Consider the following 26,384-nt stretch of genomic DNA (forward strand, 5'->3'; position numbering starts at 1 on the left):
AGGGTCACAAGTCTGTGAAACAGTGGTGCGCACAGCGGGTGTGGGCTGTGCTTTGTCGGACGAGCTCCATCTTTAGAATCGGGGAAGAACAATGTATACAGGCCAGTTCCATTTACACTAGGTGGTAGTATGGGAGGCTGGCTTACAGAAGAGAAAGACATGTACAGTGCACGTCATTTTGTTTCAGCAGCCCCTGCCAACTGCCTCCCTGCAGCTCCCTCCCTTCTTCCCTGGCTGTGGGACCCCAGTTTGTAGGTATCTGACGGCAAGATTCTCAGGCCCAAAGGCTATGCCAAATTGGTCTTTTCTAAGGGCAGGTCTATACAGGTTTTGTGTAGCCTGAGCTTCCATAATTGAGGAGAGAAGGGAAGCTTTTTTCTAAGAAAGACTGTACTCTTTAGTGAATACAAACTCACATGTATTGTGACTTTTTATTTATAATGAAAAAATAAATTACAGATTTAAAAGAGCTAACATGCCACAAGCCATGAAGTACCAGTGGGTGACAGCCTTTGCATTAATACGTGGCCAGTCATGCCTTTCCTCTCCAGTTTTTGGCAGCTCTGTCCTCTCTGATCACCTCTTGTTGGCACAGTGATTTTATACATTCCCACAGTCTCTCCAGCACGCTTACCTAAAACTTCATTACTAAGACTTTAGAAAGCTCTACTCAGCTTCCTGGCTTGCTGTGGGGAACACAGAATTGTAGAGCTGTTGTCAGGTCTCCGAAAACCTCTATCAAGTTCGCCCCAGACCCAAGCCAGAGGTCTTGGAAGGACTCTTCACACTTCCCTCATTGTTGCTCCTGTGCACCTGCGGGCCTGTGGTGGCACAGGCCACCCTTCTGCTGTGCCAAGGCCCCTGGGCCAGCACCAGCTGAACTGGTCGGGCTGGTGCTGGCATTCTTGGAAGCTGGTCCTCCACAGTAACTTCACTGTGCCCCAAAGTGGTGCCGAACCAACTTGGCTTCCCTCAGCTGGATCGCAGAAGGTGCACACTGCCCAGGGGCAGGGGGGACAGTAGGAGCACACGGAGACATTTTTGCCAGTTGCAGTTAACGTTTCTTTACAAATTTTACAAAACAGACGACCATGGGAGCACAATGCCAGGGCCTCTCCCAGGGCCTGGGGAGGGGCCAGGTGGTGCAAGGCCCTGAAGCTCAAGCCTCATTAGTGTCCCGATAAATCTTAGCAACAGGGTGGCAGCAAGCCCCATTCTGCGGCGGCTGGGTCTGCCAATGACATGAGGGTCTCGTGTGGGCTTGCGAGCAGAGACACGAGAGCCTTCTTGGAGGCTGTCAGAAAGGCCTGGGCTTGGCAGCTTTCTTGAACTTGGAGAGAAAAGCCAGAACTCCAGTGAAGCTGATCTGCAGCCATGACATTGTTGAGTGGCTGAATTAGCCACCTCTCTGGGTTTTGTGTGTCTGACACCATCAGGTGTCTTGCCTGTTTAAGCCACTCTTCACTGGATATTCTGCTGGCGGAAGCCAAAGGCACGTGCCTGGCACAGACCCTGTGCTGGAAAGAAACCCAGTCTGGTCAACCCCACATACAGCCTCTGGGCCTCAGCCCTGCTGCATAATGCACGCCGTAGGCCTCTGTGCTCCTGGCTCTCCAACGGGGGGAGGGGGGACAAGGCTCAGTGGCCTACAGGGCCTTCGCTTCGCTCATGCCACCTGCCTTGATGTGCATTCTCACCAGAGCCCTTTTCTAGCGAGATCTTCTTTCAAGAAACTGAAGAACACCCATGTCTCCAGACTTTCCCCCCCAAATCCAAGGCAACTGAATGAGGAGGTGGAGTTTCCAGCCTGCCCCTGGCTTTCTCTGCCCTGACTGGGTTTCCTTACTGGTAGCTGGGTATGGGCTTGCTCGGGAGTGGAGGGAGCACAAGGTGTCTGTCTTCTGGGGTTGTCAAGTGGAGGGTGTCACTTCCCACCTTTCTGCCCTGTGCGCCCCTCCATCTGCCCTTTGGGAGGCTCCCTCCCCCTCAGAGAAGTGAATGGAATGATGGGGTAACCCCTTCTAAGGTGATGACCAGGGCCTGACCGCCTGTGAGGCTTTGCAGCTGCCCCTCCAGTTTGCGGAGCAGTCCTATTTTCCTTGGTTTCCCCCGTGGAGCATTCTCCCTCTTGTTAGTGGGAAAGGGCAAGGAGAGAAAACAAAATCAGTACACAAACCAGTGCCTGCTATTCCCTTCATGAAAGCCTCCACAGACAATGAAGGTTCACTTGAGACCCAAGAACCGCTTGGCTGCCAGATCAGATAGTCTGGTCAGGTGCTGACTCACATGTCCAAGGCTTGAGAGAACTTAGAGGCTTTGTAAAGGAACTGAAGATACTACAAACAGGCTGAGGTAAGGTCAGGACAGGAAGGAACCTTCCAGAAATGCAGCTTCAACAGTCTGAGGTGGGTAACAGGTCTTGTTTATATTGTTTGCTGTGGAATACAGCATGACTGGATTTCTAGTGGGAGCACACCCACAAGAGAATTTGATTCCTGGTGGGAATCAAACTTTAGGGACTATTCACAGCCACTAAGCAGATTCCCTTCTTCATGCCCCCAAAGGCTGGTCACAGCTTCCATGGCAAACAACATAGGAGAGATATCCTTGACTCTAAATGAAGCCTAAAACTCCTTTATCAAAACTACTACACATTTTGAGGAAGACTTTTTATATGAAAGTAAGAATGCTGGTAGTCATGACTAAAGTATTTTATCAGTGCACTGTTCAAACTGCAGTATTTCTCAAAAGTTAAAAGTTCTTGAATTTTTCAGATCTTTAGGTAGATCCATATACCGAAACGGAAACTCCCCTAAAACCACGACCTCTAATACAACAAAACGCTACTCACACCTCAAATAGGAGCTCAAATTGCAGGAGACTCAGAGATTACTAACACATAAATCAAAGTAGCCATAAAAGTCCTGACTGATTCGACCCACACAAAAGAGTGTGTACACACAAAAGAGTACACAATCAGTGCATATGAAGAATAAACTTGAGGAGCACCTGGGTGTCTTGATCTCCGCTCAGGTCATGATCTCATGGTTTGTTGAATTTGAGCCCCACGTTGGACTCTGCACTGATAGTGCCTGCTTGGGATTCTCTCCCTCTCCCTCTGCCCCTCTCCTGCTTGCTCACTCACAGATTAAACTTTAAAAAAAAAAAAAAAAAAAAAAAAAAAGTGAGGTCCTGGGAGGATTTTAGTTCATGTAAGAAAAAAAAACAAACTTGGAAGGGGAAAAAAATTTTCAATTGATGTGAAATAAATATTAGGGTTACCTATTCTTTTTTTTTTTTTTAATATTTATTTATTTTTGAGAGACAGAGAAAGAGCATGTGCAGGGGAGGGGCAGAGAGAGAGGGAGACACAGAATCAGAAGCAGGCTCCAGGCTCCAAGCTGTCAGCACAGAGCCCAACGCGGGGCTCGCTAACCCACAAACCGTGAGATCATGACCCGAGCTGAAGTCGGATGCTCAACCAATTGAGCCACCCAGGCGCCCCTGGGGTTACCTGTTCTTTATTAGGAATTTCTAATTCCCACCTCAGTTAATTAGACAACTGAAATATGATGTCTTCTTCCAGAACATATCCTATATTCTCACATCAGTCCTCTCTGAGGCAACGTGACCTCCCTTGGTGGGAGTGTTTAGCAAACAGAAAGCAAAAAGAGTTAGCATTGGAACCGGCTTTATTTCATTGCTAAGCAGTGCTGTTCTCCACAGCCGAGCTGGCTTGACTGCCCACCACAGCAGTGGCCCCAGTCACTACCACTTGCTACTGGGCCTGATGGCCTCTGCTTCTCCTCGGAGGTGCCCGAGAGACTCCTTAGTGAAGAATTTCTTAGGGAAGCAAGAGTGTGGCTTTATCTCAAAGCCCTGTGGATTAAAAGAAACACCAATAACAGTAGCCTGATTTCTGAAAAAAGAGATCTGTGGAAAAGGACTAAGTTACTTCTAAACTGATCAGTGGTTCATAACCAATTTCTCGGTCCAAAGACTTTGAACCACTCAAGTAATAGTTGTGTATCTTCATTTGATATGAGGAAAAAGGGAAATGAAAGTGTTCTCCTATTCAAGGCTTTTCTTCAGTGATTCTCTGACAGCTGGACTGAGCAGGTAGGGAATGCTCAAGGCACAATCTAGTCATGAACTAATAAGCCAGACTGAGTTTGGGCTAAGGAATTTGTCTTCTGACTTCATAAAATATGTTCTAGCAGCTCTCACCAAGATGTCTATGGCTCATCCTCACTACTCGTTCCACGACGAATCAGTCTCATTGTTTCGTCACGAGATCTCGGGGAGCCTGCTGCATGCACAGCAGCTCCATGTGCAGCCGGCCGATGCTGGATGTGAGCATGCAGCTCAGCCAGGAGCTCTCGGGCCAGTTTTCTTGACCTAGGGGCTTCCAGGCAGAGGCGATCCCATCTGTACAAGGTCTGGTCAAGAAAGCCAGCAATCTCGTGGCTTAGCTCATCGGTTGGAGCCATCTGCAATGAGTAGAGAGGAGAAAGAAAACTAAAACACTAACTAGACAGATTCATCTCTTTGTCCAGTGGACCAACTGGACCCGTCCTTCCCCGAAAAGCAGCTGCATTCCTGTTAGCTTTCAATGACTCTCGTTTTGTTTTCAAGGTGATGAGCAAAGCCAGTCTGTTCTCAGAGGTTGGCCATCCAGGGAGCAGAGTCATTTCCTAATGATCACCCTCTTCTGACAGAATGGCCCCAGACTCACAAAGGCTACAAATAAGCCCCACATTTCCTGGAATGCCAGTCACAGGCTGTGCGAGTATTTGCTGTGGGGAAGCAGAGGCAAGCCGTGCTGCAGCCTGACTGTCTGCAAAAGGCTCACACGAATATGAGAACTGGAAAGTGCTGAAAGGAAAATGCCACCTGCTTTCACACAAACAGCTTTATAAATGGCATTCTTGGGCTAGCAACCTGGGCCCACTTGCTTTTTAATAGACATCTAAGGTTTTAACACCTGATTCTCAAGGGAAGCAGGAAACACAGGAATTGTTAGTTCTGCTAAATACAGCCTCAAGGCATTCTTAGGTGTATTTTCCTAAGAATTTCAGCTCAGCAAAAAGGGAAGGGTGGGAATCTCACAACTGAATTGTGTTGAGTTTGCTGTGATTTTTTTAGACACAAGCACATTAAGAAGCCCTGATTTTGACAGTAATCTACATATTCATTTTGTGTGTGACAGTTTCTATAGACCAAATATTTGATTAGCCACAGCAGCCAAAGGTCAGCTTCCTCTCCGTCGCCACAGAGGGCCTTCTGGTAGGGTGACCAACCGCCCTCGGACTATCGCGTGGCCCTGGATACCCTTCAATCCAGGGCCACCACCTCTGACCGGCAGTCAAAGCACATGCTCAGGCAGCACAGGATACCGTGGGGCATACCTTGATGGCATTAGCTCTCTTCAACCTCAGCTGGGAGGGGCTCTGCTGGGGGGTGGGGGGCAGGCCACCAGCCTAGGTGGGGTTCGCTGTGGCTCTTGGTGTCCATATTACCACTGCATGGTTTTTACTCAGAATCACAGATGCTGTGGGTAACCTCTGTCAGACACAGTCTGTCTCTGTGGATGAAACTGCATAAGCCTACCTGAGACACCTTAAAAGAGTTAATGTATTTCCTAGACCCCAAGTGCAGAGAGAATGCCATTGATCCCAGGGCCTCCATTGGGCTGGAAGCACCGCAGTGGCACAGCCATGACAGCTGACTGTGGAGGCCGGCCGCTTGGACCTCGTGTCATCTTTATGAGACAGCTCAACCTCCATACTGTTCCACTCATGGTCTCTAGTCACACGTGTCCACCTCCCTGCAGCTGAAGTAGGCAATCTGCATTGTTGGCTGAATTTAAGTTCATCTGAGTTCAACAACTACAGAACTTACCTCTGCGTTTCAGATGCTAGCTAACTTTTTACCTGTGACTGCTGTGGTCCAGCAACAAAGACAGAAGGAGGAGGAGGGAGAAACATGAGCTCAGAGCAGGACAGAGGCAGAGAGAGCAAGCCTCAGGGGCAGGAAGAAACCGAACACCGCCTGAGCTGCTTGTGCCTCATCCGGGTCAAAGAGGTGCAGAGGAAGGGAGCACGTGAAGATGGCAAACAAGTGAGTGGGACAAGAAACGTAGGAGCCAGAGGAGGAGAAGACTGCATGAGAAGAGGCAGGGCTTCTGAAGATTGAGTTCAGTGGAAATTCTCAGAAGCCCAAGGCAGGCAGAAGCTGATCGCTGGGGCCTGTGCGGGAGGCAAAGGAAGTGGTTCGTAGGGAGTGCCCTACGGCAGAGGCTGGGGCATAGGAACATATGGAGGCCTCAAGAGACAGGGCTCAGACACGCAGCCCCCTCTGTCCACAGCATAGAGTGCTCCCCAAAGCTGGTGCTGGGAGAAGAGGGATAAGATAGGGCACAGGCCCAGGAACTGCTCTGCTCGGGCCTGAGTTCACATCAAAGCTGGGTCAGGGGTGGGGTCCTCAGGGCAGCTGGAAGAGAAAGGCTGTCCTACCAAAGCCAACACTTCTACCATCTGGCCACTGCCTGCTCCCGGCCAAGCAGCCTGGCCCAGGGCTCCTGCCAGGGTGCTTCCAGAGAGAGGAACTGATGAGATGGGGGGACGAGGAGAAACCCATGAGAAGCTGGCACCGTGTGGAGGACTCCTGCCCTCTGTTCTGTTTGTAGCTGCATTAGCCAGGCTGTCTTCAACCTGTCATGGGGCCACTGCAGGAAGCCTTCCAGTTAAGAAGTGTGGTATGTTACTAAAAATAGTTTCAAAACACCTGCAAAGACAGTGTCTAGGAGGCTCTCTCGGCCATGATGGGCTCCAAGGTGCCCAGACAGCTAGCATCTGCTAAGAGGCCAATGTGTAAAGAGGAACATTGGTGCTTTTCCTTCAATGATTTTTTTTTTTTTTTTCACCTGAGCTGACTTACGATACTTTATGAAGATTCACCGGGTTTTCAAACTTCCCTCAGCCTCACGCACAGGTCTGCAGCTGGACTATTTTGTGAGAATGCACTGCACAACCTGAATTTGTGAAATACTCTAGCTCCTTATTCACAGTAGCTTCTCTGTGGGAGAGACTTAAAGGTGGTCCATTCTGAATGTGACTGTTTCCCCAGAATGGGTGAATATGTGACTGGAATAACTGGGTATCTCTGAGGAGCATTCTCTGGGCCACTTTCTTCCTTTCACACCCCATGAGCAAGGCCAGGCCCACCATCATCTCTCTGGCCTGTAAAGCAAGGCAAACTCCAGCAAGGGTCTGCTTCTCCATTCCCAAGGTGACAGAATTGGAGACGAGCAGAACAGGAGTTCCCCAGGGAGAAGAAGGGCACAGGCTCCGGGAGGAAGGGTTTGAGTCCCAGCTGCCAGGCTTGAGAAGGCTCCCCTCAGGGCTGTGGTTCCATCCACAGGTATTGAGGACAAGGACAGAAGGTCAGAGATCAGGTGACAAAAAATGCCACCAATGCTTTCATGATTCAAAAGTGCCTGCTGTTGACTTAGAATGTTGAAAAATAATTAGTTGAAAACTAATATCCTATCAGTTTCAGGTTTACATCATAGTGATTTAATATTTTTATACATTATGAAATGATGTGGTATCTAGTTATCATCTATCATCAAAGTTATTACAATAATATTGACTATATTTCCCATGCTGTACATGACAGCCTCATGGACTTTATTCATTTGTTTTATTTTTTAGATTCCCCATATAAGTGAAGTTGTATGATATTTGTCTTTCTCTGTGTGACATATTTCACTTAGCATTATACCCTCTAGGTCTACACATGTTGTCACAAATGGCAAGATCTCATTCTTTTCTATGACTGAATAATATTCCATTGTGTACATATATCACTTCTTTATCCATTCATCTACTGATGGACTCTTAGGGTATTTCCATATCTTGGCTATTGTACATAATGCTGCAAAAAACATACAGGTGCATGTATCTTTTCAAATTAGTGTTTTTGTTTTCTTTAGGTAAACAACCAGTAATGGAATTACTGGATTGTAAAATAATTCTATTTTGAAATTTTTGAGGAACCTTCATACTCTTTTCCACAGTGGCTGCACCAATCTATATTCCCAAAAACAGTGCACGAGGTTTCCTTTTTCTCCACATCCTCACTAACACTTGGTTTTGTCTTAATTTTAGCCATTCAGACAAGGTCTAAGGTGGCATCTCACCGTGATTTGGATTCACACTTCCCTGATGATTAGGGATACTGAGCATCTCCTCATGTCTGTTGGCCATCTGTATGTCCTTCTTAGGAAAAATGTCTATTCAGGTCCTCTACCCATTTTAATTGGATAATTTGCATTTTTGGTGTTGACTTGTGTAAGTTCTTTATATATTGTGGATATTAGCTTTTTATCAGATATCATTTGCAAATATCTTCTTCCATTTAGATTACTTTTTCATTTTGTTAATGGTTTCCTTCACTCTGAAAGCTTTTTACTTTGGTATAATCCCAATTGTCTATTTTTGCTTTTGTTTCCCTTGTGTGAGGAGACATATCTAGAAAAATGTTGCTGAGATCAATGTCAAAGGAATTACTACCTATATTTTCTTCTGGGAGTTTTATGGTTGTAGGTCTCATATTTAAGTTTTTGATCCATTTTGGGTCTTTTTTTTTGTGTATGGTGTAGGACGGTGGTACAGTTTCATTCTTTTGCATGTAGTTGTCCAGTTTTCCCAGCACTATTTAGTGAAGAGACTGTCTTTTTCCCATTGTAGATTCTTGCCTTTGTCATAGATTAGTTGACCATGTAAGTATGGGTTTATTTCTGGGATCTCTGCTCTGTTCCAATTATCTGTGTGTCTATTTTTGAGCCAGTACCATAGTGTTTTGATTATTATAGTTTTGTAGTATATCTTGAAATCTGGGACTGGGCTTTGTTCTTTCGCAAGATTACTTTGGTTATTCAGTGTCTTTTGTGGTTCCATACAAACGTTCAGTTTATTTGTTGTAGTTCTGTGAAAAATACTATTGATATTTTGATAGGAATAGCACTGAATCTACAGACTGCTTTGGGTAATATGGACACTAATTCTTCCAGGCTATGAGCATGGTATATTTTTTAGTTTGTGTCATCTTCAATTTCTTTCATCAAAGTAGTACTGTTAGATTGTTTGAGATCTTTCATTGATGAAAGTAGTTTTCAGAGTATAGGTCTTTCAACTTCTTGGTTAAGTTTATTCCTGGGTATTTAATCTCTTTTGTGCAACTGTAAATGGAGTTATCTTCTTTTTCTTTCTGCTACTTTCTTGTTAGTATATAGAAATGCAACAGATTTCTGCATATTAATTTTGTATCCTGAAACTTTATGGAATTCATTTATTCTTTAATTTTACTTTTTAAAAAATGTTTATTTATTTTTGAGACAGAGAGCACGAGCAGAGGAGTGGCAGAGAGAGAGGAGGACAGAGGATCCAAAATGGGCTCTGTGCTGACAGAAGACAGCCTGATTGATGCAGGGCTCAAACTCACAAACTATGAGATCATGATCTGACCTGATACTTAAGAGACCACCCAGGCACCCCTCATTTATTAATTCTAATAGTTTTGCTGGTAGAGTCCATGGTTTTCTATGTATGGCATCATGTCATATGTGCAAACTGTGACAGTTTACTTCTTCCTTATCAATATGGATGCATTTTATTTCTTTTTCTTGTCTGACTGCTGTAGATAGGACTTCCAGTACTATTTTGAATAACACTGGCAACAGTAGATGTCCTTGTTTTGTTCCCAATCTTAGAGGAAAAGCTCTCAGTTTAACTTTCTCTATTGAGTATGATGTTAGTTGTGGGTTTGTCATTTACTGAGATACCTTCCATTTAAACCTATTCTGTTGAGAGTTTTTATCATAAATGGGTGCTTAATTTTGTCAGGTGCTTTTTCTGCAAACATTAAAATGACTATGATTATTATGCTTTATTCTGTTAATGTGGTATATCACATTGATTGATTTACAAGTATTGAACTATGCTTGCATCCATGGCATATATCCCACTTGATCATGGGGATTGTACTTTAAAAAATTTGTTTTTAATATTTATTTTTGAGAGAGGGAGAGGGAAAGGGAGAGGGAGAGAGAGAGGGAGAGAGAGAGACAGAGAGACAGAGAGAGCCAGAGAGAGAGAGAGAATGAGGGGGAGAGGGGCAAAGAGAGAGATAAAGAATCTGGAGCAGGCTCCAGGCTCCGAGCTGTCAGCACAGAGCCTGACGCGGGGCTCAAACTCACAAACCACTCAAGATCATGACCTGAGCCAAAGTCATGGCTTTGACTGAGTTTGCCATGACTGAGCCACCCAGGCACCCCATGGGAAACTGTACTTTTAATTCTGTTTTATGGCCTGATGTGTGATCTGGACAATGTTCCATGTGAAACTGAAAATTCAATTCAATTTGCTAATATTTTGCTGAGGATTTTTGAATCTATGTTCATCAATAATATTGGCCTGTAATTTTCTTTTTTTTGTGCCTTTGGTTTTGGTATGAGGGTAATGGCCTCATAGAATGTATTTGGAAGTTTTCCTTCCTCTTCCATATTTTTGGAATGGTTTGAAGAGAACAGGTATTAACTTTTCTTTAAATGTTTGGAAGAATTCACCAGTGAATCCATTTGGTCATAGATTTTTGTTTGCTGAAAGTTTTCTGAAAACTGATTCAATTTCATTATAGTAATTAGTATGTTCATATTTTCTATTTCTTCCTGATTCAATTTGGGAAGATTATGTTTCTGGGAATTTATTTATTCTAGATTGTTCAATTTGTTGGCATGTAATTTTTCATAATAGTCTCTTATAATCCTTTGTATTTCGGTGGTTCTGATTGTTACTTCTCCTCTTTCATTTCTAATGTTTATTTATTTTTTTATTTCTGAGAGAGAGACAGAGCATGAGTGGGGCAGGGGCAATGAGAGAGGGAGACACAGAATCAAAAGCAGGTTCTGTCAGCATAGAGCCTGACAGGGGCTCAAACTCACAAATCACGAGATCATGACCTGGGCCAAAGTTGGGTGCTTAACCAACTGAGCCACCCAGCTGCCCTGTCCTCTTTCATTTCTGATTTTTTTTTATTTCAGTTTTTTCTTTTTCTGCCTAAAGGTTTACCAATTTTGTCTAACTTTTTAAAAAACTAGCTCTTGGGTTCACTGATCTTTTTTTTCCTTTCCTTTCCTTTTTTTTTTTTTTTTTACTCTCAATTTCATTTATTTCTGCTCTGATCGTCATTATTTCTTTCCTTACACTAACTTTGGGCTTTGTTCTCTTTCAAGTTCCTTTAGGTGTAAGTTTAGATGGTTTGAGATTTTTTTTTTGTTTCTTACAGTAGATCTGTATTGCTATAAACTTCCCTCTTAGAACTACTTTCACAGCATCTGAAAGATTTTGGACCATTGTGTTTGCATTTTGTCTCTGTGTATTTTTCTGATAGCCTCTCTGATTTTCTTCATTGACCCATTGGTTGTTTAACAGCAGGTTGTTTAGCCTCCACATTTGTTTCTTATTTTTCTTTTCATTTTTTCTTGTTATTGATTTCTAGTTTCATACCATGGTTGTTGGGAAAGATGCATGGTATGATTTCAATCTTCTTAAATTTACTGAGACCTGTTTTGTGGCCTAACGAGTGATTTATCTTGGATAATGTTCTATGTGCACTTGAAAAGATTGTGTATTCTGGTATTTTGGGGTGTGATGTTCTGTATATATGTAAGTCCATCTGGTCTAGAGGGTCATTCAAAGACACTGTTTCCTTATTGACTTTCTGCCTGGATGATCTAGTTATTGGAATAAGTGGGATATTAAAGTCCCCTACTATTATTAGCAATTTCTCCCTTTATGTCTGTTAATATTTGCTTTATGTATTTAGATGCTTCAGTGTTGGGTACATAGATATTTATAATTATTATACCCTCTTGGTAGATTAATCCCTTTACCATTACATAATGCCGTTGTCTCTTGTTACAGTCTTTGTTTTAAAACCTATTTTGTCTCATATGAGTATTATTACCTCACTTTTCTTCTTTTTTTTGTTTCCATTTGCATGAAATATCTTTTTCCATTCCTTCACTTTCAGTCTGTGTCTTTAGGTCTGAAATGAGTCTCTTGTAGGCAGCATGTAGATGAGGGTCTTGAGTATTTTTAAATCCACTTCATCACCTATTGCCTTTTAATTGGAGCATTTAGACCATTTACATTTAAAGTAATTATTGATAGGTATGTATATATTGCCATTTTGTTCATTGTTTTCTGTTGTTTTTGTAGTTCTCTATTTCTTTCATCTCTCCTTCTCTTTCCTTATGATTGACAGCTTTCTTTAGTGTTATGCTTGGCTTTCTTTCTCTTTATTTTTTGTGTATCTACTATAGGTTTTTAGTTAATGAGTACGATGAGGTTCATGCATAACATCCTAGTTATATAGCAATCTATATTAAATTGATAGTCCTTTAGTTTGAACACATTCTAAAAGAACTTCCTTTTTACCATCCCATCCAAGGTTATATATGTACTACTACTTTTTGCTACTTTTGTCTCATAACCTTCAAGTTATAAGTTATTGTTCTACTATCTTTACTATGTGTTTCCTTTTACTCATGAAATTTTTTCCTTTTATAATTTTCTTATTTCTGATTATGGCCTTTTATTTTCCACTTAAAGAATTCCCTTTAACATTTTTTTGTAAGGCTGGTTTAGTGATGATGAACTACTTTGACTTTTGTCTGGGAAACTCTCTTTCAATTCTGAATGATAATCTTCCAAGAGAGTATTCTTGCTTGTATGTTTTTTTTTTTTTTTCTTTTCCCTTTCATCCTTTTGAATCTATCATGCTGCCACTCCCTTCTGACCTGGCAAAGTCTCTGCTGAAAAGTCAGCTGAAAGCCTTATGGAGTTTCCCTTTATGTTACTAGTTGTCTCTCTCTTCTTACTTTTAAAATTCTCTCTTCATCTTTAATCTTTAACATTTTAAATTAGTATGGTCATGGTGTGGACTTCCTTTGGTTCATCTTGTTTGAAATTCTTTGTACTTCCTTAACCCGGATGTCTGTTTCTTTCCCCACTTTAGGGAAGTTTTCAGCTATGATTTCTTCAGATAAATTTTCTGCCCCTTTCTCTCTTCTGTTTGTTCACTTGATGTTATCCAAGACAGCCCTTAACCTCATTTAAAAAAAGTCTTCTGTTCATCTTGGGTGTTGTTCTATTACCCTGTCTTCCAGATCACTGATCCATTCTTCTAATCTACTGTTGATTTCCTCTAATGTATTTTTCATTTATTTATTTTTCATTGATTCATTCTTTAAGTTTCTTTATTTATTTTTGAGAGACAGAGAGAGAATCCCAAGCAGGCTCTGCAATGTCAGCATGGAGCCCTAACCCATGAACCGTGAGATTGTGACCTGAGCTAAAACCAAGAGTTGGACACTTAAACAACTAAGTCACTCAGGTGCCTCTGATTCATTCTTTTTTATATTATCTATGTCTTTGTTAAAGTTCTCAGTAAATTAACTGAATTTTCTCTCCATTCTGGTGAGTATCTCTAGGATCATTACTTTGAACTCCTTATCAGGAAGACTGGTAATCTCCATTTCATTTAGCTTTTTTCCTGAGTTTTGTGCTTGTTATTTTGTTTGGAGCATATTTTTCCATCTCTTCATTTTGCCTGGCCTATATTTTGATGAATTCAGTTAAACAGTTAATTCTCCTCAACCTGAAAGAATGGCCATCTTCTGTGTAGACAATGTAGGCCTGGTGACTTTGGCTGGCTGCTTAGATCTGTGTCTAGGTAGGTTGCAGTCCCAAGATGCTCAGTACAAGGGGCTCCTGATGGGGCAGCAGAGGCCAAGGTGGGAATAGGCTGGGAGGGCCCAGGATGCCCTGCACTGGGGGTATCTTAGCAAACTGTCTGGAACCAAAGTAGTGCTGTCCTGCATCTGTGTCACCTTGGTGAGATGGCTAGAGCTACAGTGAATGCTGACCAGGGGTACCCTTGTCGGCACTGTGCTGAGGCCACCTTGGTGGGAAGGCTTGGGTTAGTATGGGCTAGGGACCCAGGCTCACTGCGGTGATAGGCTGGCTGGGGCACCTGGACCCTGCTCCCATCCATGCTACCAAGGTGGAGGGGGAGTGTAAACCATGGCACTTGCCAGGCCCTTTGATCCAGAGAGTTCCACCAGACCACCCCTCACCCCCCCCCCCCCCAAACACACACACTGGCAGGGTTCTAGAGCTGGAGGCTTTATGTTCTAATTGTTCTTTTAAACCACAGGTTTTTGGTTTTTGTTTTTGTTTTTTCCTATTCCACAGGTGTCTGGTGCTGTGTGGGCTAGAGGCATGGGGCTTGCTGAGGTGGCAGGCTGGCTGTGGTGCCTAAATACTGGCCAGTCTATGCTATGAAGATGAAGGGAGAACGTAAATCATGGTGCTCACCAGCCTCTCAAACCCAAAGAATTCCAGCAGCTCCCCCACCATTTGGCAGGGGTCTAGGGCTAATTCCTCTATATTTTAGTTAGCCTTTTAAACCATGACTTTTTTTTTCTGTGCCCCAGGGCAGATGAATCTACTTATGGTACTGAGGGACCCTCTCCACTGTAGTTTGCAGTGTGTGTTCCCTTTCTTACCATGTCTCCATCTCTCTTGCCATTCTCTATGGCCTATCTTTTGTTGTGCAGAAGCTTTTCAGTCAGCCTTCAGTTTTTCAGGAGGAATTGCTCTATAAATAGGCATAGGTTTGGTATGTCTGTGGAATAGGTGTCTTCCTACATTGCCATCTTGAACCAGAATTTATGACTTACTTATTTTATAATTGTAAGTTTGTACTTCTTAATCCCCTTCATCTACTTTGCCCCCCCCTACCCCACACACACACTCCCTAACCACCATTCTGGTAACTATCAGTTTGTTCTTTGTATCTATGAGTCTGTTTCCATTTTTTCTTATTCATTTGTTTTCTTTTTAATTTTTACTTTTTTCTTAAAGACATTTTATCTATCTATCTATCTATCTATCTATCTATCTATCTATCTATCTAAGGTAAGCTCTGTGTAGGGCTTGAACTCATGACCCTGAGATCAAGAGTTACATGCTCTGCCAGCTGAGCCATCCAGGTGCCTGTTTTGTTTTTTAGGTTCCACATATAAGTGAAATCATCTGGTATTTATCTTTCTCTTTTATTATTATTTTTTAGTCTTTCTCTTTATTATTTCACTTAGCACAATACCCTCAAGGTCTACCCATGTGTTTGCAAATGGCAAGATTTCATTTTTTTTCATTTTTTTATGGCTGAGTAATAACAGTCCATATACATACCATATATAACCTTTTTATACATTCATCTATTGATGGACACTTAGGTTGCTTCCATATCTGGGCTATTGTAAATAACGCTACAATGAACATAGGGGTGCGTGTTATCTCTTTGAATAGATGTTTTCATTTTCTTCAGATAAATACCTGGAAGTAGAATTCCTTGATGGTATGGTAGTTGTATTTTTAAATTTCTGAGTGACTTCCATATTGTTTTCTACAGTGGCTGCACCAATTTACATTCTTACCTACAGGGTATATAATGTTCTCTTTTCTCCATATCCCTGTCAACTCTTCCTTTTTGTCCTTTTGATGACAGCCTATCTGATAGGTGTGAGGTGATATCCCATTGTAGTTTTGATTTGCATTTCCCTGAGGGCTAGTGATGATGAGCATCTTTTCAAGTGTCTCTTGGCCATCTGTATTTCTTTGGAAAAATGTCTTTTTAAAAAGTCCTCTGCCCAATTTTAATCAATTTTTTTAAAGTTGTGAAAGTTCTTTATATATTTTGGATATTAACCCCTTAGCAGATGTATGATTTGCAAATATCTTCTCCCATTCAGTAGGTTACTTTTTCATTTTGTTGATGGTTTCCCTCACCATGAAAAGGCTTTTTTAAGTTTGACATAATCCCATTTGTTTTATTTTAGCTTTTGTTGCCCTTGCCTGAGGAAACTGGTCCAAAAAAATACCACTAAGAATGATGTCAAAGAGCTTACTGCCTATGTTTTTTCTTCTAGGAGTTATATGGTTTCAGGTCTTACATTCAAGTCTTTAATCCATTTTGAATTTATTTTTACATATGGTATAAGATAGTGGTCCAGTATTCCCAACACCATTTATTGAGTGTCTTTTCCCCATTGTATATTCTTGCCTCCATTTTTGTAGATTAACTAACTGTATATATGTGGATTTATTTCTGAACTCTCTATTCCATTGATCTATATGTCTGTTTGTGCCAGTTCCATACTATTGTAATTACTAAAGCTTTGTAGTATAGTTTGAAATCAGGGCATGTGATACCTCTAGTTTTGTTCTTTCTCAAAACTGCTTTGGCTATTTGGGATCTTTTGTGGTTCCATACGAAATTTAGGATTGTTTGTTCTAGTTCTGTGAAAAATGCCATTGGTATTTTAATGGGGATTGCAATGAATCCGCAGATTGCTTTGGGTAAGAACTGTAACAATATTAATTCTTCCAATCAATGAATATGGAATATCTTTCTATTTATTTGTACTGTCTTCAATTTCTTTCATCAGTATGTTATAGTTTTCAGAGTACAGGCCTTTCATCTCTTTGGTTAAATTTATTCCTATGTATTTTAGTCTTTTTGATGCAATTGTAAATGGGACTGTTCACTTTTTGATGTTTCATTTCTGTAGGGTAATTTTGTATCCTGTGACTTTACTGAATTCATTTATTAGTCTTAATAGTTTTTTGGTGGAGTCTTTAGGGTTTCTTAAATATAGTATCATGTCATCTGCAAATAGTGACAGTTTTATTTCTTCCTTACCAATTTCGATGTCTTTTCTTTATCTTGTCTGATTGCTATGGGCAGGGCCTCTAGTACTACGCTGAATAAAAGTGGTGAGAGTAGGCATCCTTGCCTTGTTCCTGGATCTTAGGAGCTGTATTGCTATGAACTTCCCTATTACAACTGCTTTTGCTGTGTGTCATAAATTCTGGAAAGTTGTTTCCATTTTCATTTGTCTCATAGTATTTCATTTGTTTCAGGTGACAAAAATGGCTCTAATACCTTCATGATTCAAAAGCACCTGCTGTTGACTTTTTGTTTTTTTTTTTGTTTTTTTAATTTTTTTTTTTTTAACGTTTATTTATTTTTGAGACAGAGAGAGACAGAGCATGAATGGGGGAGGGGCAGAGAGGGAGGGAGACAGAACCGGAAGCAGGCTCCAGGCTCTGAGCCATCAGCCCAGAGCCTGACGCGGGGCTCAAACTCACGGACTGCGAGATCGTGACCCAGGCTGAAGTCGGACGCTTAACCCACTGAGCCACCCAGGCGCCACTGCTGTTGACTTTTTGAAATAGCTTTTAATTTTAGAACAGTTTTAGACTTCTAGTTTACTGAAAAGATAATACAGAAAGATCCCATATCTCCGACATCTGGTTTTCCATTAACATCTTAAATTAGTACATTTATCACAATTAATAAACTGATATGGATACATTTTATTAACCAAAGGACAGACTTTTTCTGATCTCCCCAGTTTTTCCATAATGTCCTTTTTCTGTTCCAGGATAATATCTAAAATACTACATTATATTTAGTTTTCATGTCTCCTTATGCTCCTCTTGGCTTTGACAGTTTCTAACACTTTCCTTTCAATGATGGCCTGGACAGTTTTGAAGAGTGCTACATAGGTATTTTTGTCATTTGTTTTTCTCATTATTAGACTGGGATTATAAAAGTTTAGGGGAGGAAGATCACAGAAGTGCCATTTTCATCACATTATATTAAGGGTACTTATAGTCAACATGTCTTATGACTGTCATGTTGACCTTGATCACTTGGCTGAGATAGTGGCTGAAAAGTGACTATTATTACTTATAGCTGGCCAGAGGTAATGTTGGTTGATATCAAGGTCTATGGACACATGGACATTTTTTCAGCTCTTAGCCTTCTGTCTGAACATGAGAGGCAGGACTAACAGGCTGGCTGCTGTGGCCTGCCTGCTCCATGCTGACTGTTTTACCAGGACTGAGGAGAACCTCCTGGGTGCTAGTTTCTGAGGTTCTTGGCAGTCCTACTTATCACTGGGACTCTCTCCATATTCACATTCAAACAGAACCTGCCCAGGGAAAGGAGCAAGAAGGGGCTCTCTGGATGCTGAGAACATTCCTGATTTGGTTGCTGGCTGCATGGTTATTTATGGTTTATGAACATTAATCAAGCTGTATGTTTTCTGTATGTATATTATATGTCAGTAAAAAATAAAAACAAAAGCAAATAAAAATTCCAAAAGCTAGCATGTGGACGCTTTTTAAATTTGGTCTTTTAACCCTTTTGAAGTGGACAGTTCATTGGCATGAAGTAAATTCACAATATTGTACAACCATCACTACTATCCATTTCTAGAACTTTTTTTCATTATCCAAAACAACTCTCCATTCCTCTCACCTGCCCAGCTCCTGGTAACCTCTATTCTACATTTTGTCTCTATAAATTTGCATATTCTAGGTACCTCATAAAAGTGAATCATATAGCATGTGTCCTTTTGTGTCTGGCTTAGTTTACTTAGAATAATGTCCTCAAAGTTCATCCATGTGGTAGCATATATCAGAATTTCATTCTTTTTTAAGGCTCCCATTGTATATACAGACCATATTTTATTTATCCATTTATCTGTTGATGGACACTTGGGTTGTTTCTACCTTTTGGCTATTGTGAATAATGCTGTTATGAACAGGGTGGCCAAGTGTTTAATTCTATTAATTCTTTTACACAGAAGTAGAATTGCCAGATCATATAGTAATTCTATGTTTAACTTTTTCAGGAACTATCAAACTCTTCCACAGTGGCTGTACCATTTTAGCATTCCCAACTGGAAATATAGGAGTGTTCCAATTTCTCTACATCCTCACCAACACTTGTTATTTCCATTTTGTTTGTAATAGCCATCCTAGAGGGTGTGGAATGTTACCTCATCATGGGTTTTAATTTGCACCTCCCTAATGGCTAATAATGTTGAGCATTTTTTCAGGTGGTTATTAGCTATTTATGATCTGTTGTCCATTTTTGAATTGGGTTTTTGCTGTTGTTGAGTTGTAAGAATTCCCAATATATTCTGGATACTAACCCCTTTGTCAGATACGTGATTTCCAAATATTTTCTTCCCATTCCTGAGTTTGTCTTTTCACTGTCTTGCTTGTATCTTTGATGAACAACATGTTTTAATTTTGATGAATTTCAGTTTATTTATTTTTTGTTGGTGGTGCCTGTGCCTCTGGGGACATTATCCAAGAAGTCATTGCCTAACCCAATGCCATGAATGATACTCACTTTTGACTTGGACTTTTGACTTTTATCCCTCATGTCATCTGGGTTTCAGAAAGAATTCTTTGTAATTAGCAAACACTGTTTTTAATTAACAAACAAAATTTTTTGGATTGCTATAGTGAACACTTCTCACTGAAGTCTTGTCCATCTTCATGACGAATGTAACTGAAAGAGTAACTACATGGGAAGACAGAAGACCTAGCTTTACTATGGACTCTGACAGTAATTGTGACCTCTTTTTTCAGAGCCTCCATTTTCTTCCTTATTATAAAGGTGTCACAAGGGGCAGGCTCTGGGGTCCATCCCAACTTTCAACTTCATTGCCTGTCCATCCATGTTTGGATAGCACCCTGGTACACATACTTGTCAAAGGCCAGGCAATCCTCATACCTGGAATGCAAATGAGAATTAGCACACTATTAAAGGGGAGACTTACAAGGGTGATGACTTCTCGAGCAATCGCATGGCCTCCAGGAGCCCATAGCAGGAAGTTCAGGAGGAGGTGCCTGATCAGCTGTTGACATGAAGGTGGTCTGGGGTCTCTGTCTTGGCTCTCTGCAGCTGCTGCCTGTAGATCCCTGGCTGAGAGAGTTGGACTTCTGAGCAGCTTCTTGAGGTGGCTGAGCACTGCCTTTACCTCTACCTGGGAAGTATAATTTCAAAGGTGAGAGATTAGGGAAGAGTCAGGACCTGTATGGTTCTAGGATTTATTTGGGACTTTGAAGCAAGCCCTAGAAAGAGGAGAGGACTGGCGACCTAGGGAAGGCAGACAGAGGCGACTCATGTCTGAGCTTATACTCTGTTCCACACAAACCCAAATGGGCGTAATGGAAATTTCTTGACTTTCTTTCGTCTTGCTAAGCAGCCAAGGCACCACGCCAGGAATTGACCTTTTTTTTTTTTTTGTAAGAAAAGAGACGGAGAAAAATCCTCAGCAGAATGTAGTCAGATTTTTATATTGTGGGAAAAGGAACAAAAGGCTCCTTGAAGACTCGCTCTCTATCATAGCCACAAATCAATTAAAGCCCCATGCAATTGGACCTCCACTGAGCCAATGTTCTGATAAGAATGAGGTTTGCCTTTTGCCTTTTGTTATCTCTGAGGGGAAGAAACACACACATACACACACACACCACATTTGTTTTGTTTTAGACACTGGGACAGTGTTCATACATGTTGAAAGCATAAGCAGAGGTCACAAGTCTGTAGAATTCACATAATGTGATTGTTATAGGTCTGTGGGTTGTTTTTGCATAAAAAATACTTATTTCATGCTGAGACTTCTGCTTGCTATAAGAATAGTACATCAAGATGTGACGTTGAAAACAAAGAAAAACTGAAAGCCATAGATCCAAAATGCCACATGGAACTCATGAACAGCTATGTTCCATCATTTTCGAAAGAGTACTTAGGCCTATTCTGAGAATTCCCATGACCAATTTTATGGATTTTGTGTGAGTCGTCTTTTTTTTCCCCTGGAAGTTAAAGCCTCATTCAATGAAGTCTGTCATAAACTCCAATACACTAGGAGTGCTGTGTGAGCTATTCTGACCACAATCCAAGACCGTGAGAAACTGTACCATGGGGCTCTTCCACGGAGAATGGCAGCGTTCCAACAGGAGAGGGCTACTCTCTCACCACCTCCTCTGTCAGCTGGGCCCAGCCTGCCCTCATCTGATGGCATCTATGGGAGCCCAAGACCATCTTACCATCTAAAAGGTCTGCAAAAATGTCAGGGCTTAGGAAGCTATGCCTTCATATCCATTTTCTTCTTGACTGGCATTTGATTTTCTACCCTTGTTCAGTACTCCCTAAGACTGGTTGTCTTCATCCCAGACCATCTTTCCCTTCAAATGCCTTCCACATCCATAAGCTTTCACCTGACATGCCAAAACTTTAAATGCTTTTTAATTTGTTTTTAGTAAAAGAGATAAGCTTTCTTTTCTAAGGATTACTTTTTATCCTGCATTATGAAAATTTACATATGTTCACTAGAAAGTCTGAACAACAAGGTATGATGTACCTCCACCATCCAAATGAAAGATCTGATCTAACTTAATCTCAGGCTGGTCTTGCTCCATTTTCTCCAGGGGAGATGGAGGAAACCAGGTTCACAACCTTCTCATTTGTTCCCCAGGCCTTGTGAACCCAGAGCTCACTATGCGCCATGTTTGCTTACAGTTCTCACAATGCACTGTAAGTAATTTCATGTATCTATGACATAAAGTCTTTGAGAACATGATTTTTCATGGTAGAATGTTAGTCCATGGTTAGAATATGTCACAATTTATTTAGTCAGTTCCATACCATTGAAAGTTTAGGCCATTTCTAACATCTGCAATTACAACAATGCTGTAATGATATTCTTATACATAAATCTTTGTATGGATCTCTAATTACTTCCCTAGGATAATTCCTAGAGGTGGAATAACAAAGTCAGAGTACGAACCCTGGCTTAATTCTTATGGGTATTCAAACACAGGCATTTTGTGTTTTTATCATGATTAAATTCAAAGTTAGCAAAAGAAGATGAACACTGGCTGGCAGCAAACAGGGTCTGCAGAGAGAAGGGCGCGTCTTTGTGCGGCAGTCGCCCTTGCTCCCCCGTTACTGAACCTCAAGGATGGCCAGTGGAGGCTGGCCCACAATATGCTGTCAGGGCTGAGCGATTAACCAGGATTTAATGACACCTTTTGAGGAAAGGGCACAGATGTTGTCAGGCTCATTCAAATCTCACAATAAACATGCGTTCAAAGGCAGCTCACAGTTTGTTTCTCAAGTCACCCAACAGACCATCAAAGGGATTTAAAGTTCACAAAACCCAGGAGAGAAAGAGGTATGTATTACTAAACTAGGAAAACTGGGCCCACTTCCTCCCCAGGATGTCATACACACCAGTGCCTCAGGTTGGGCACCAAGGAGGAAGAGGCTTTAGGCTCACAAACATGAAACGTGTCTTCAGTCACAAGACAGATAGCCCCTCTCACAGGATAGCTAAGAAGGAAGCGAACATGCTGGTGCTAAACTACTCTGAGTGAACTGATCTATTTTTATCCAGTATGCTACAGCATCCCTGCAGTAAGAACTATGTACAGATTAAAAAAAAAAAAAAAAAAAAAAAAAAGCCAAGGTAAGTATTAGACATGCCAATGCAGAACTTTCTAGAAATTACCTTTCTTTTGGACAATTTATTTCTCTACCTTTCAAAAGTGAATCTCTGTCCGTTTCAATGATTGATCAGGAATTTAACATATAACTTACCAACTTAGCTTATAAGGAATCAAATATAAAGTATATATAACAGGGCTTTGAAAATCATTAGTGCTATATACATTTTAACTATTATCACTAAAAATAAGATAATGAAAACATAATTAGGATTTCTCTTAATAAGTTTAAGTTTAATGTGATATTTTAAAAGGGAGATAGAAAGCTTTCTTCTTAGTCATAAAGCAACCCTCAAAACATACGTGGATTATGATAATTTCTTAAAAACGTATTTTTGATCCAAAATAAATTATCACCAAATTTCAACTTTTTAAAATCTAAAACTCTTTCTTTCCTTTGCCATGCAAGTATTCGTTCATTTTTTTAAATGTTTATCCATTTCTGGGAGAGAGAGAGAGAGAGACAGACAGACAGAGACAGAGACAGTGTATGCAGGGGAGGGGCAGAGAGAGAGATGGAGACAGAGAATTTCAAGCATGACATGGGGCTCAAAACCACAAACCGTGAGATCAAGACCTGAGCCAAAATCAAGAGTCGGACACTTAACCAACCGAGCCACCCAGGCACCCCATGCCATGCGAGTCTTTAAATAAGAAAAATATACAGACATATCTGTACTAGTCTCTGTTTTTTTCAAACAGAAAACATGAAGCAAATAGGAAACTTACTCTCTACATAAAGAAACTTGCTCCCTTTAATTATTAAAATTAGCAAAAAGTGTTAGCAGCTAAAGTTTTAAAAACCGGCAAATAAACATTTGCAAGGGAGGTGCCAATGCCTTTAATCAAAGCACTGCTTCCTGTAGTCATTATACTCTGCATAAAATAAAAACTCGATTTGCCATAGACAGCCAGTCCTGTATTAGCTGCTCTGTTATTTAGGGAATGCCCAAGTCCTTTTTCAGAAGCTAAGGGGTTAATATCAGATTACTTTAGTAAGAGTGCTAAACAAAGCCTGTAATGTGAGGATTTGTTGTCTGATCCAAGAAAGCAGTAAGTCAAGACGGAAGCAGACAGGGACAGGCTGCTGATCAGAGAGAGGACAGTGCTCCTTAGAGGAGCGGTCAGATTCTGCACGGCAAATGCTAGAGGACTTGGCCCCTGGGCCAGGGCTGACTGTAAACAAGGGCATTGGTGGCAGCTGAGCAAGAACAGATAAAACAATGTGGGGGACAGAAGGGCTATGCCTCATCTCTGTGGTGCTTCCCAGGAAAGCAGAGTGGCAGTTTCCCATGTCTAGTCAACTCTGTGAGGCAAGAAGACGTCTCCAACCACAAACCTAGCATGCGTGCACTCACCCATCTGGGTGGATGTGTACATGCTACCACACGTGAGCACAGTGAACAGCCAGTGCTTAGGTGCCTGGGGGTTACTGGAGGCCAAACCCACCACAGGCCCCTTCCTGCAGCATCTTTTCTGATCCCAAGAGACGAACCCAGAGCACCACACACAGCACGTCCTGCCACCCACCATGGTCTGTGCTCGCTGCTGACTCCTGTCACGTGGACTGTGGCTAAAGGCCAAGAGCCACAGCAGGGCTTCCGGGGGTTCAGCTTCTGACATCACTAACTGCTCAGCCGCGATGTCAGCCCATCCTCCAAAGTGAATGAACAAAAACCAGCACTCAAAGGGGCCTCCGTAGGACCTGGAACAGAACCAAAACACATGGCAGCTGGGCAACTTGACTTCTTTCTCTTTTCGGTTCTTAGAGCAGCTGTAATGTCTGCGAATGGTTGGCTTAAATTGTTCTTATCCACTGAGGTACATCTTGCAAGGAATACAAGTTAGATTTAAAAAATAGCTCACAATGCCATTCTGAACCCATCACAGGACCTTCAAAGGCAGGTCTTTCAAAATCCCATGTGTCCCGAGGACTTTAGACACTTAAATCTTTATATCCAAGGACCACGAGTGGCTACAGGCTTCGACAAAGAAAGGTTCTGGGCCATGACCAACAGGGATGCTACAAGATGAGAGCTTTCAGGCCCCCTCTGCTTTCTGCAAGGCCTGTACAGCTGGGCTGCTGTGAAGAGGGGGCCTCCCAGCCCTGAGGCAGCCACCCAGGTAGCTCCAGAGCAAGAAATGAGGGGGCTCCCTGGGGTCCAGATGGAGACCAGGAAGGGATGCAGACAAAAACATATGTTATTTCCTTTCTGACAAAACACAAGGTTCTGGTCAGTATTTTGGCAATGATGAACTTTGAATGGGCTGCATACTGTATATTCTTTCCTGTCATGTATGGGAAGCTGAAAAGTTAGAAGCTTTTATGAAGCTATCCTTTTGCCATGCTGGGAATGGACAGGCACACTGGCTATTTAAAAGATAGACTCTGTTCAAGGAAAGGACCTATTAATATGCACAGTGACAGTGTCAGCAGCTTAACATCTCCCCTGGGGAAAATGGAGTGGGACTGGCCTAAGATCAGAACTTCTCTTCTGAACCGGGGAGGTTCCTGGAACAGGAGAGCTCTGGGCCCCTCTTGGTTGGATCTGGGTCTGCTATGTCTGTTCTGAGAGCAAGTGATTAAATGTTTTAACATCTAGCTTGTGGAACAGTGGAGAGAAGAAGAAAGGGGAGTGAGTATTAATCTTACTTGTCCCATAAGAGGAAGAACTGGTGCTCTGTGGGCCACATTAGCGATCTGCTGGGTTATGATGGCTGAAAAGCCAGGAATGGGTTCCACAGAGGATCTTCCCTACAGACCTCACTATAAGCTGAGCAGCGGGGCTCTCTCACACTCCCTGGACAGAGGCTACAGGGCCTACCTTGCAGAAATGGGCCGGGTTCTTTTTCCTCTTTTCTACAGTAACTGAGTATGTGAGGCAGTCCTAGTGGCTGGCTAAGAAAGCACCGGAACCTGTTCACTGGCCCCTCCCTGCAGGTGGACCCAGAAATCTAGTTAAGGCAGATCTAAGTTAGGTAAGAGTCCCATGAGGCTTTGCGTTGAGGTCCTGCTCTTCACCAGAGACAACCTGAAAGCATGCACATGGGACTGACAGGTGTTACAGGCCATTACCATGCTGATACTCTGAACCCCACTTGGCTGCCAGTTCTTTTTGCCTCCTTTATTGGTAAGAATCTTGAGTGCGGGGTGGTGAGTAACCGGCACCAAATGTACATCAGTGATCATGAACATAAGGAGCACCAACCGTAATATGTGATGGCTCAGCGAGCAGATTACAGAGAATTTCAAGAGGGAATAGTGGCAAAAGGAACAAATAGAGATGGTCTTAGTAAGTTAGTACAGACAACAAATAAAATATTTGTACTCTAAAAAAAAAAGTAAATCAAGAGGAAGGTGCAGGGTGTTATGTCACAAAGAAGTTAGTAAAGCCTAAATGGGATTGCTTTTAGGAAAATTAACGCATGAGAGTACTTAATATCATGTTAGAAACTAATTTATGTTAGAATATAATTCTAATTTTAGACAAATTTCTATTTAAAATTTTTTTTTTAAGTTTATTTTTGACAGGGAGAGAGAGACAGAACATCAGTCAGGGAGAGGCAGAGAGAGGGAGACACAGAATCCAAAGCAGGCTCCAGGCTCTGAGCTGTCAGCACAGCACACGATGCAGGGCTCCAACTCACGGACCACGAGATCATGACCTGAGCCAAAGTCAGACACTCAACCGACTGAGCCACCCAGGCGCCCCTAAACAAATATTTATTAAAAAGAGGAGGAAAAAGGGACATTTTACCCTACTGTGCAGGAGAAATTTAGAATTTCCTTCCCTAGAGAGCACAGAGGAAGGGAGAAGACCAAGGGACCCAGAGAGCACGGTCCTCTGCATGGCTGGGGGTGGTGGCAGCATGCGGGCT

The 26,384-nt window shown here is 42.0% G+C and overlaps 1 protein-coding gene across 5 annotated transcripts in view; it reads right to left on the minus strand.

The window, feature by feature from the left end:
- Positions 1–417: 417 nt before the first annotated feature.
- Positions 418–26,384, minus strand: part of FANCC (FA complementation group C) — a 272,673-nt gene continuing 246,706 nt past the window's right edge. For 4 of the 5 annotated variants that reach the window (XM_060609885.2, XM_060609884.2, XM_060609888.2 and 1 more), the window contains 3 exons: positions 24,036–24,210; positions 19,775–19,981; positions 418–4,490 (listed from right to left, as the gene is read on the minus strand). In XM_060609885.2, the coding sequence (XP_060465868.2) occupies positions 4,236–4,490; positions 19,775–19,981; positions 24,036–24,210 (637 nt within the window). In that variant the 3' untranslated portion in view covers positions 418–4,235. The remainder of the gene's footprint in view (positions 4,491–19,774; positions 19,982–24,035; positions 24,211–26,384) is intronic. The other variant, XM_060609886.2, reaches the window with a different exon arrangement.

The sequence above is a fragment of the Panthera onca genome, chromosome D4 (genome assembly GCF_046562875.1).
Source record: "Panthera onca isolate mPanOnc1 chromosome D4, mPanOnc1 haplotype 2, whole genome shotgun sequence".
Taxonomy (NCBI): domain Eukaryota; kingdom Metazoa; phylum Chordata; class Mammalia; order Carnivora; family Felidae; genus Panthera; species Panthera onca.